Source organism: Conger conger, chromosome 2 (genome assembly GCF_963514075.1).
Source record: "Conger conger chromosome 2, fConCon1.1, whole genome shotgun sequence".
NCBI lineage: Eukaryota > Metazoa > Chordata > Actinopteri > Anguilliformes > Congridae > Conger > Conger conger.
Genome location: NC_083761.1, coordinates 76,976,564 through 76,989,211, shown reverse-complemented (window position 1 = coordinate 76,989,211; position 12,648 = coordinate 76,976,564). Strand labels below are relative to the sequence as shown.

Below are 12,648 nucleotides of genomic sequence, written 5' to 3'. Positions count from 1 at the left end.
GAATAGTGGGGCACGCAGACAGGGGAGTGACTGGGCTTGTAAACATTCAGACTCAGACATCACAGGGGAAGACGAGTAGAACACCAGACATAAATATGAGAAATAATAAATTACAAGACTAAAGATAATAAACAATGATAAACTAACACACAGAACACAGGAACATAACAAATACTAAGAATACTAATATAGTATGTTAAGAACAGTTATGTGTGTCAACATATGAGAGTATGAAAGTATAAAAGTGCAAGGTGTCCATAATAATAGATAGTCCATAATAATAAATAGTGCAAGGTGTCTATAATAATAAATAGTCCATTTAGAGGTGACCAGTGTGGGCCTCAGGAACCACCATGCCGACTGGAGGATTCACCATGTCAGGTGGCATTATACAGACAAAGTCAATGTTTTACATATCTTATATTCAACAGTTTAATGTAATTGTCAAATTGGTTTGACCTAGATATACTGTATACACTCGATGAGCAATTTATTAGATAGACCTGTACAGCTTGTTAATGCCAATATTTAAAAGCCACAATGCGGTATCACAGAAAACTGTAAATACCTGTGCTCAGAGGTGACTCACAGACGACTTTGGGGATTGATTGGTAAGTGCATAATAATGAGTACTTATGTGTTTTGTGTAAATTATTCCGTGAAAAATGTTTTATAGAAAAGAAACTGAAATGATATAATTAGTTACAAAGGTCTTTGTGGATGCCTTTGATTTTTTTCCACTAGATTTTGCATGGTCATTGGAGAATCAAGTCTGAAGAATGATGATCTCGGGAGCTGCACTGTTACTCCTATTGCTATCGGCCATTTTAACTAATGACCCAGGTAAAACGTATCTTAAATCTCTTAAATTAAATAAACTGAACTTGGATCTGTAAATGGACTTTGCCTGCCTCATTCGATTTTGATTATTGGATTACATTTGGTACCTTTGCATGTTTGGACTGCCTTCTCGTGTTTTGACTTTTGCTTGTTATTTTGACTGTGAACTTAATTACCCCCATTGTGCCTGTCTGCTGTTATTCAACCACTGCCTGTCTGATCACCGTGTCGTCTAATAAAGACACCTGTTCTAGGCTGCGATTGGCTCTTTGGTCCCGGCACCTGATCGTAAATGGTCCTGTTTGGACTGATTAAAACATATAAGGCATTGCAGTATCAACTCAATTTTTTAGTATATAAGTATGCCTATTATACCTTTTGTCGAACAAGTTTCATTTTGACTGGAAACCTCCTTACTTACCATTGACTTGACTTGGATTTTCTGCACATACCCAACTTTGGCATTGTATAATTTTTGAATAAATTATCTATGACTTCATTTTCCTGGTGGTTGTTCTTAACCAAAATATATACTCTCAGTTTTGTTGTAATAACCCAACAAATATTATTAGAGAATTATTAGTAAAACTGGAGTTCACAACCCCAAACCCAGTTTCCACTCACAAGTAACTTTTTGCTTACCACCCTTAATCCAATGGGGCTAAAGTTTTGGATGTTCTTTATTGAATATAAATGGTACATTTTTACAAACTTTGGGCAAAATTGGAGTGGTCAACTCCCTGACCTCTGGTTGATTTTTCGTGGAATGTGTTGATGTTAGTTTTGTTCATCATGCAAAAGGTTGAAATGAAAGGTAATTTTTTTTTTAATTCTGAAAATAAATTAACATTTTGACAAAGAAACCTTTGCTTGAGAAAAATGTGATGAGGCCAAATTTATATGCTACTGTAAAGGAAAGTCTTTGTTGGTGTCAATGTGGACCAGAAAAAATCGAATTATTTGCAATATTCAATCTGCAATTACAGCCACATTCATGTGCATGAATGCCACTGCTTACTCATGAGGGTGTAGACAACCACGGTTTCAGTCCTCTGAAACATTTGGTGTCACCAGCTTCTCCTTTTGACACAGCAAAGTACAGCAAAGCTTTCAGAGTGGCATCAGTGGAAGATCTTACCTATGCAGATTTGACATACAATCCATTGGCACCCGATCAATCAGTGTCAGTCACAAGAGAGGGATGAATACAGTCCCCTAACTGAATGAATCCTCTCATGAACTGCCCGATGCAGTCAGCAGTTATTGCCCTATGGTGGCACAGGCACGGTCCTAATTCAAGCTGAGGCTGTGAGGCTGATCAATGAAACATAACATGATGCCTTAAATGATTGTGCCATGTAGAAGACCCCAAAGAAAATTGTCTTCATAATCATCCAAGAATGTGAATCTTTTCATGACAGTTTTTGTTATGTGTTTCATATAGCCAGTGCCCTGTTTCCCAGTGCCCCAGTCAGACTGGTGGGTGGAAATGATTCGTGCTCTGGCAGAGTGGAGATCTACAATGATGGCCAGTGGGGAACAGTGTGTGATGACTCCTGGGACCTAAGCGATGCTGAGGTGGTGTGTAGACAGGTGGGCTGTGGCAGTGCTCAGGCTGCTCCAGGCAGTGCCCACTCTGGACAGGGCAGCGGGCCCATCTGGTTGGATGATGTGAGGTGTTCTGGAAACGAATCCTCCCTGTCAGAGTGTAGACACTCTGGGTTTGGGTCACATGACTGTACTCACCCAGAAGATGCTGCTGTGGTTTGCTCAGGTAGGAAAATCTCTGATGTTTTCATAACTGCCTTCAATTGTTAAGATATTTATACTCTTATCTGTAAAAAGAATTCCAATCATTACCTGTGCATAATGATTCAATGTAACAATACAGGGTGCCTGTCAATCCAAGATTTAAATATCACCAGATCCATCAAAATCTTTATCGCTTTTAACCTTCATATTATGTTTGGGGCCAATTTTACCCCATTCAATGTTTAACATCACTTAAAAAACAGTTAACACTTTTTCTTATTGATACTGTATGATGTTTTACATTTTCTAATTTGGTGGGATTAAGTGGTAAACATGCAATAAACATAATGCTATGCAAAGTCCTGTACTAACTTGGCATACAAATCTTTTCTGCGGTGTTATTTTGACCCTCTGTAACTGTTGAAAATGTAAAAACAAAATACGATGATTTACATTTTTTTCTCAGATTTCTTTGTGAATTATTCTGGTGGCACTTTCCCGTACAGGTGCCAAACTTTCACTTACTGTTCCTTAGGCTCTAAAATGAGATGTTTCCCATTGATTTTTCATATCTATGGATAGAAGGCTTATAATTTGGGAGAAAATAAGAAGGTGGCACATTATGTCTCAAACTGTTTCTATTACAATATTTTTGTGTTTATTTCAACTGTTGGGCTCAATTTGACTGTGAACATAAAACCGGTCATGAAATCTTAACATTATATGGGCGTTAAATAAAGCTTGATCTCATCCTCTATGCGCAAGATGATTACAAATAAAATATTTAACCATTTTATCATATCTCCAAATTTATATACATTTTTCATGACTTTTTATGAAGGCACGGCCGAAGGCATTTTGGTTTTGGGTTGTCCGTCTGTCCTTCTGTCTATCCAGCCCATTCCTGTGATATCTCAGGAAGGCCCAAGGCAAATTTCTTCAAATTTGGCAGAAACGTCCAATCAGACTCAGGGATGAAGTGATTGGATTTTGGTCGTCAAATGTCAAGGTCACTGTGACCTCACGTCATTCTTATGAATGTGATAAATCAGGAACGCCTTGAGGGATTTTCTTGAAATTAGCCAGAAACATCCACTTGGACTCATGGATGAACAGGCAAGATTTAGGTAGTCAAAGGTCAAGGTCCCTTTGACTTCCTGTCATTCATATGAATGTGATACCTCAGGAACACCTAAAGGAAATTTCTTCAGATTTGGCACAAATATCCACTTGGACTCAAGTATGAACTGATTTGAATTTGCTGGTCAAAGGTCAAGGTTGCTGTGACCTCAAAAAATACGTTTCTGGCCATAACTCAAGAGTTCATATGCTAATTATGACATCATTTCACACAAATGTCTAATAGGATGAAGTTGCAAAGTAATGACATTTTATATCCAAAAGGTAGAAAGTTCAACTTCACTTTGACATAATGTTTTGCTTACCACAGTAGCTGAGGAAACGATCAGGGGTTATTTTGTTTGTTGATTGGTCTTGTTATCATTAGTTTATATTTTCGAGTTAGTATCAAACACTTCTTGTTTGAATATTCTTCATTTGTTGTTAGTTTGACAGAAACAAATATGGTGCAATTCAAATAAATTCTGTGAGGAATCAGGCAGAGAGAACCAAACGCAGACTCAGGGAAAACGTGAAAAATTGCAGGTTTTTAATAAACAAGGGGCTGATCCAAAACGTAAACCAAGGACAGGCAATTGTCGGAATCAAGACAGGCAGATACATGCAGCATGATCAGAAGAATTATCAAAAATTCAATAACTAAGAAGACAGACAAGCGAAGGTACAAAATCAAAATAATGTGGTTTCACCAGCTTCTCCTTTTCACACTGTACTGTACAGCCAAGCTCTCAGCCATCGGTTGAAGATCTTTCGTATGTGACTTTGATATACAATCCATCAGCACCCAATCAATCACTGTCGGTCACTAGAGAGGGACGAATACAGTCCCCTAACTGACTGAATCCTCTCATAAGCTGGCCGATACAATCAGCAGTTATTGCCCTATGGTGGCACGGGCACGGTCCTGATTCAATCTGAGGCTGTGAGGTTTATCCATGCAACACAACATGCTGCCTTAAATGAATGTGTCGTGTACAAGATCCCAAGGAAAGTCTTCTTTATTATCATCCAAGAATGTGAATCTTTTCATGAAAGTTTTTGTTATGTGTTTCATATAGACAATCCCCCATTTCCCAGTGCCCCAGTCAGACTGGTGGGTGGAAATGATTTGTGCTCTGGCAGAGTGGAGATCTACAATGCTGGCCAGTGGGGAACAGTGTGTGATGACTCCTGGGACCTAAACGATGCTGAGGTGGTGTGTAGACAGGTGGGATGTGGCAGTGCTCAGGCTGCTCCAGGCAGTGCCCACTCTGGACAGGGCAGCGGGCTCATCTGGTTGGATGATGTGAGCTGTTCTGGAAGTGAATCCTCCCTGTCAGAGTGCCAGCACTCTGGGTTTGGGTCTCACAACTGTGGCCATCATGAAGATGCGGCTGTGGTTTGCACTGGTAGGAAATATTTTTGTATGTTTTCCTTATTACCTTAAATTGATTGTTATGACTGAAACTGAGCGCATGTCGACCCAAGATTGAAATAAAATTGAGTGAAAAGGAGCCTATGACTGTTTTTATCTAATTAATTAGTCATCAGATCCAGCTTGTTTCATTAAGAAACTACTTCTATACCCATTTTGTATAAGATGCAATCGCACCCTCTCAGTGTACAACAATAAAAATGTTTTATTATTAAGTATTTTATTACTCATCTCCCTTTTCATGAAAAAATAATAAAATAATGGAGGTTTGCCAACGGATCCCTTGCTTCAGAAAAATTGGGAACCATTTAATTAATTTGCGGAAGTAACGGAAATTTTTTTTTGTTGTTTTTTTTTTGGTTTCAAATATTTGCTGCCAGTGTTTGCTTTCATATATAATTTTGAAACCCTGTTTTGTAATGTACGATGTAGGACCTCAGCCGTGTTGATAAGTGAGAGCCCTTCATTTGATTCCAGAGAGTATAGTGAAGCAAGGTTCCCCTCCAACAACACTTTACATCGCCAGCTGCTCCTTCTCATTCCGAACACTACAGCCAAGCTTACACAGAGCTTCAATGGAGGACAACCTTTCATCTGCAGTATTTAACATACTGTCCAAGGGGGGTCAATTAAACAGTGGGGTTCGCTTGATAACAACGAACATGCACTCCAAACTGACCAAATCCTCCTTTAACCTAGCATATGCAGACAAAAGGTATTGCCCTTTGGAGCTACGAGCCAGTAGACACTGGCATGGTCCAGATGCAACCTGAGGCTTTAAGGCTCATCCATGCAACACAAAATGCTGCCTTAAATGAATGCGCCATGTAGAAGACCCCAAGGAAACTCTTCTTCATAATCACCTAAGAATGTGAATGTTTCTCATGACGTTGTTTTCATGTTTTTCATGTAGCCGGTGCCCAGGTCAGACTGGTAGGTGGAGATGATCAGTGCTCTGGCAGAGTAGAGATCTACAATGATGGCCAGTGGGGAACAGTGTGTGATGACTCCTGGGACCTAAGCGATGCTGAGGTGGTGTGTAGACAGGTGGGCTGTGGCAGTGCTCAGGCTGCTCCAGGCAGTGCCCACTCTGGACAGGGCAGCGGGCCCATCTGGTTGGATGATGTGAGGTGTTCTGGAAACGAATCCTCCCTGTCAGAGTGTAGACACTCTGGGTTTGGGTCACATGACTGTACTCACCCAGAAGATGCTGCTGTGGTTTGCTCAGGTAGGAAAATCTCTGATGTTTTCATAACTGCCTTCAATTGTTAAGATATTTATACTCTTATCTGTAAAAAGAATTCCAATCATTACCTGTGCATAATGATTCAATGTAACAATACAGGGTGCCTGTCAATCCAAGATTTAAATATCACCAGATCCATCAAAATCTTTATCGCTTTTAACCTTCATATTATGTTTGGGGCCAATTTTACCCCATTCAATGTTTAACATCACTTAAAAAACAGTTAACACTTTTTCTTATTGATACTGTATGATGTTTTACATTTTCTAATTTGGTGGGATTAAGTGGTAAACATGCAGTAAACATAATGCTATGCAAAGTCCTGTACTAACTTGGCATACAAATCTTTTCTGCGGTGTTATTTTGACCCTCTGTAACTGTTGAAAATGTAAAAACAAAATACGATGATTTACATTTTTTTCTCAGATTTCTTTGTGAATTATTCTGGTGGCACTTTCCCGTACAGGTGCCAAACTTTCACTTACTGTTCCTTAGGCTCTAAAATGAGATGTTTCCCATTGATTTTTCATATCTATGGATAGAAGGCTTATAATTTGGGAGAAAATAAGAAGGTGGCACACTATGTCTCAAACTGTTTCTATTACAATATTTTTGTGTTTATTTCAACTGTTGGGCTCAATTTGACTGTGAACATAAAACCGGTCATGAAATCTTAACATTATATGGGCGTTAAATAAAGCTTGATCTCATCCTCTATGCGCAAGATGATTACAAATAAAATATTTAACCATTTTATCATATCTCCAAATTTATATACATTTTTCATGACTTTTTATGAAGGCATGGCCGAAGGCATTTTGGTTTTGGGTTGTCCGTCTGTCCTTCTGTCTATCCAGCCCATTCCTGTGATATCTCAGGAAGGCCCAGGCAAATTTCTTCAAATTTGGCAGAAACGTCCAATCAGACTCAGGGATGAAGTGATTGGATTTTGGTCGTCAAATGTCAAGGTCACTGTGACCTCACGTCATTCTTATGAATGTGATAAGTCAGGAACGCCTTGAGGGATTTTCTTGAAATTAGCCAGAAACATCCACTTGGACTCATGGATGAACAGGCAAGATTTAGGTAGTCAAAGGTCAAGGTCCCTTTGACTTCCTGTCATTCATATGAATGTGATACCTCAGGAACACCTAAAGGAAATTTCTTCAGATTTGGCACAAATATCCACTTGGACTCAAGTATGAACTGATTTGAATTTGCTGGTCAAAGGTCAAGGTTGCTGTGACCTCAAAAAATACGTTTCTGGCCATAACTCAAGAGTTCATATGCTAATTATGACATCATTTCACACAAATGTCTAATAGGATGAAGTTGCAAAGTAATGACATTTTATATCCAAAAGGTAGAAAGTTCAACTTCACTTTGACATAATGTTTTGCTTACCACAGTAGCTGAGGAAACGATCAGGGGTTATTTTGTTTGTTGATTGGTCTTGTTATCATTAGGTTATATTTTCGAGTTAGTATCAAACACTTCTTGTTTGAATATTCTTCATTTGTTGTTAGTTTGACAGAAACAAATATGGTGCAATTCAAATAAATTCTGTGAGGAATCAGGCAGAGAGAACCAAACGCAGACTCAGGGAAAACGTGAAAAATTGCAGGTTTTTAATAAACAAGGGGCTGATCCAAAACGTAAACCAAGGACAGGCAATTGTCGGAATCAAGACAGGCAGATACATGCAGCATGATCAGAAGAATTATCAAAAATTCAATAACTAAGAAGACAGACAAGCGAAGGTACAAAATCAAAATAATGTGGTTTCACCAGCTTCTCCTTTTCACACTGTACTGTACAGCCAAGCTCTCAGCCATCGGTTGAAGATCTTTCGTATGTGACTTTGATATACAATCCATCAGCACCCAATCAATCACTGTCGGTCACTAGAGAGGGACGAATACAGTCCCCTAACTGACTGAATCCTGTCATAAGCTGGCCGATGCAATCAGCAGTTATTGCCCTATGGTGGCACGGGCACGGTCCTGATTCAATCTGAGGCTGTGAGGTTTATCCATGCAACACAACATGCTGCCTTAAATGAATGTGTCGTGTAGAAGATCCCAAGGAAAGTCTTCTTTATTATCATCCAAGAATGTGAATCTTTTCATGAAAGTTTTTGTTATGTGTTTCATATAGACAATCCCCCATTTCCCAGTGCCCCAGTCAGACTGGTGGGTGGAAATGATTTGTGCTCTGGCAGAGTGGAGATCTACAATGCTGGCCAGTGGGGAACAGTGTGTGATGACTCCTGGGACCTAAACGATGCTGAGGTGGTGTGTAGACAGGTGGGCTGTGGCAGTGCTCAGGCTGCTCCAGGCAGTGCCCACTCTGGACAGGGCAGCGGGCCCATCTGGTTGGATGATGTGAGGTGTTCTGGAAACGAATCCTCCCTGTCAGAGTGTAGACACTCTGGGTTTGGGTCACATGACTGTACTCACCCAGAAGATGCTGCTGTGGTTTGCTCAGGTAGGAAAATCTCTGATGTTTTCATAACTGCCTTCAATTGTTAAGATATTTATACTCTTATCTGTAAAAAGAATTCCAAGCATTACCTGTGCATAATGATTCAATGTAACAATACAGGGTGCCTGTCAATCCAAGATTTAAATATCACCAGATCCATCAAAATCTTTATCGCTTTTAACCTTCATATTATGTTTGGGGCCAATTTTACCCCATTCAATGTTTAACATCACTTAAAAAACAGTTAACACTTTTTCTTATTGATACTGTATGATGTTTTACATTTTCTAATTTGGTGGGATTAAGTGGTAAACATGCAATAAACATAATGCTATGCAAAGTCCTGTACTAACTTGGCATACAAATCTTTTCTGCGGTGTTATTTTGACCCTCTGTAACTGTTGAAAATGTAAAAACAAAATACGATGATTTACATTTTTTTCTCAGATTTCTTAGTGAATTATTCTGGTGGCACTTTCCCGTACAGGTGCCAAACTTTCACTTACTGTTCCTTAGGCTCTAAAATGAGATGTTTCCCATTGATTTTTCATATCTATGGATAGAAGGCTTATAATTTGGGAGAAAATAAGAAGGTGGCACACTATGTCTCAAACTGTTTCTATTACAATATTTTTGTGTTTATTTCAACTGTTGGGCTCAATTTGACTGTGAACATAAAACCGGTCATGAAATCTTAACATTATATGGGCGTTAAATAAAGCTTGATCTCATCCTCTATGCGCAAGATGATTACAAATAAAATATTTAACCATTTTATCATATCTCCAAATTTATATACATTTTTCATGACTTTTTATGAAGGCACGGCCGAAGGCATTTTGGTTTTGGGTTGTCCGTCTGTCCTTCTGTCTATCCAGCCCATTCCTGTGATATCTCAGGAAGGCCCAAGGCAAATTTCTTCAAATTTGGCAGAAACGTCCAATCAGACTCAGGGATGAAGTGATTGGATTTTGGTCGTCAAATGTCAAGGTCACTGTGACCTCACGTCATTCTTATGAATGTGATAAATCAGGAACGCCTTGAGGGATTTTCTTGAAATTAGCCAGAAACATCCACTTGGACTTATGGATGAACAGGCAAGATTTAGGTAGTCAAAGGTCAAGGTCCCTTTGACTTCCTGTCATTCATATGAATGTGATACCTCAGGAACACCTAAAGGAAATTTCTTCAGATTTGGCACAAATATCCACTTGGACTCAAGTATGAACTGATTTGAATTTGCTGGTCAAAGGTCAAGGTTGCTGTGACCTCAAAAAATATGTTTCTGGCCATAACTCAAGAGTTCATATGCTAATTATGACATCATTTCACACAAATGTCTAATAGGATGAAGTTGCAAAGTAATGACATTTTATATCCAAAAGGTAGAAAGTTCAACTTCACTTTGACATAATGTTTTGCTTACCACAGTAGCTGAGGAAACGATCAGGGGTTATTTTGTTTGTTGATTGGTCTTGTTATCATTAGTTTATATTTTCGAGTTAGTATCAAACACTTCTTGTTTGAATATTCTTCATTTGTTGTTAGTTTGACAGAAACAAATATGGTGCAATTCAAATAAATTCTGTGAGGAATCAGGCAGAGAGAACCAAACGCAGACTCAGGGAAAACGTGAAAAATTGCAGGTTTTTAATAAACAAGGGGCTGATCCAAAACGTAAACCAAGGACAGGCAATTGTCGGAATCAAGACAGGCAGATACATGCAGCATGATCAGAAGAATTATCAAAAATTCTATAACTAAGAAGACAGACAAGCGAAGGTACAAAATCAAAATAATGTGGTTTCACCAGCTTCTCCTTTTCACACTGTACTGTACAGCCAAGCTCTCAGCCATCGGTTGAAGATCTTTCATATGTGACTTTGATATACAATCCATGAGCACCCAATCAATCACTGTCGGTCACTAGAGAGGGACGAATACAGTCCCCTAACTGACTGAATCCTCTCATAAGCTGGCCGATACAATCAGCAGTTATTGCCCTATGGTGGCACGGGCACGGTCCTGATTCAATCTGAGGCTGTGAGGTTTATCCATGCAACACAACATGTTGCCTTAAATGAATGTGTCGTGTACAAGATCCCAAGGAAAGTCTTCTTTATTATCATCCAAGAATGTGAATCTTTTCATGAAAGTTTTTGTTATGTGTTTCATATAGACAATCCCCCATTTCCCAGTGCCCCAGTCAGACTGGTGGGTGGAAATGATTTGTGCTCTGGCAGAGTGGAGATCTACAATGCTGGCCAGTGGGGAACAGTGTGTGATGACTCCTGGGACCTAAACGATGCTGAGGTGGTGTGTAGACAGGTGGGATGTGGCAGTGCTCAGGCTGCTCCAGGCAGTGCCCACTCTGGACAGGGCAGCGGGCTCATCTGGTTGGATGATGTGAGCTGTTCTGGAAGTGAATCCTCCCTGTCAGAGTGCCAGCACTCTGGGTTTGGGTCTCACAACTGTGGTCATCATGAAGATGCGGCTGTGGTTTGCACTGGTAGGAAATATTTTTGTATGTTTTCCTTATTACCTTAAATTGATTGTTATGACTGAAACTGAGCGCATGTCGACCCAAGATTGAAATAAAATTGAGTGAAAAGGAGCTTATGACTGTTTTTATCTAATTCATTAGTCATCAGATCCAGCTTGTTTCATTAAGAAACTACTTCTATACCCATTTTGTATAAGATGCAATCGCACCCTCTCAGTGTACAACAATAAAAATGTTTTATTATTAAGTATTTTATTACTCATCTCCCTTTTCATGAAAAAATAATAAAATAATGGAGGTTTGCCAACGAATCCCTTAATTCAGAAAAATTGGGAACCATTTAATTAATTTGCGGAAGTAACGGAAATTTTTTTTTGTTGTTTTTTTTTGGTTTCAAATATTTGCTGCCAGTGTTTGCTTTCATATATAATTTTGAAACCCTGTTTTGTAATGTACAATGTAGGACCTCAGCCGTGTTGATAAGTGAGAGCCCTTCATTTGATTCCAGAGAGTATAGTGAAGCAAGGTTCCCCTCCAACAACACTTTACATCGCCAGCTGCTCCTTCTCATTCCGAACACTACAGCCAAGCTTACACAGAGCTTCAATGGAGGACAACCTTTCATCTGCAGTATTTAACATACTGTCCAAGGGGGGTCAATTAAACAGTGGGGTTCGCTTGATAACAACGAACATGCACTCCAAACTGACCAAATCCTCCTTTAACCTAGCATATGCAGACAAAAGGTATTGCCCTTTGGAGCTACGAGCCAGTAGACACTGGCATGGTCCAGATGCAAACTGAGGCTTTAAGGCTCATCCATGCAACACAAAATGCTGCCTTAAATGAATGCGCCATGTAGAAGACCCCAAGGAAACTCTTCTTCATAATCACCTAAGAATGTGAATGTTTCTCATGACGTTGTTTTCATGTTTTTCATGTAGCCGGTGCCCAGGTCAGACTGGTAGGTGGAGATGATCAGTGCTCTGGCAGAGTAGAGATCTACAATGATGGCCAGTGGGGAACAGTGTGTGATGACTCCTGGGACCTAAACGATGCTGAGGTGGTGTGTAGACAGGTGGGCTGTGGCAGTGCTCAGGCTGCTCCAGGCAGTGCCCACTCTGGACAGGGCAGCGGGCCCATCTGGTTGGATGATGTGAGGTGTTCTGGAAATGAATCCTCCCTGTCAGAGTGTAGACACTCTGGGTTTGGGTCACATGACTGTACTCACCCAGAAGATGCTGCTGTGGTTTGCTCTGGTAGGAAATA

General features: G+C 39.7%; 1 protein-coding gene across 1 annotated transcript in view; it reads left to right on the top strand.

Annotated features, from left to right (window-relative positions):
* LOC133121338 (deleted in malignant brain tumors 1 protein-like) overlaps nt 1–12,648 on the top strand; it is a 41,848-nt gene that overhangs the window by 15,533 nt on the left and 13,667 nt on the right. The window contains exons 2-6 of the mRNA XM_061230539.1: nt 4,791–5,120; nt 6,060–6,374; nt 8,550–8,879; nt 11,083–11,385; nt 12,324–12,638. Of these exons, the coding sequence (XP_061086523.1) occupies nt 4,791–5,120; nt 6,060–6,374; nt 8,550–8,879; nt 11,083–11,385; nt 12,324–12,638 (1,593 nt within the window). The remainder of the gene's footprint in view (nt 1–4,790; nt 5,121–6,059; nt 6,375–8,549; nt 8,880–11,082; nt 11,386–12,323; nt 12,639–12,648) is intronic.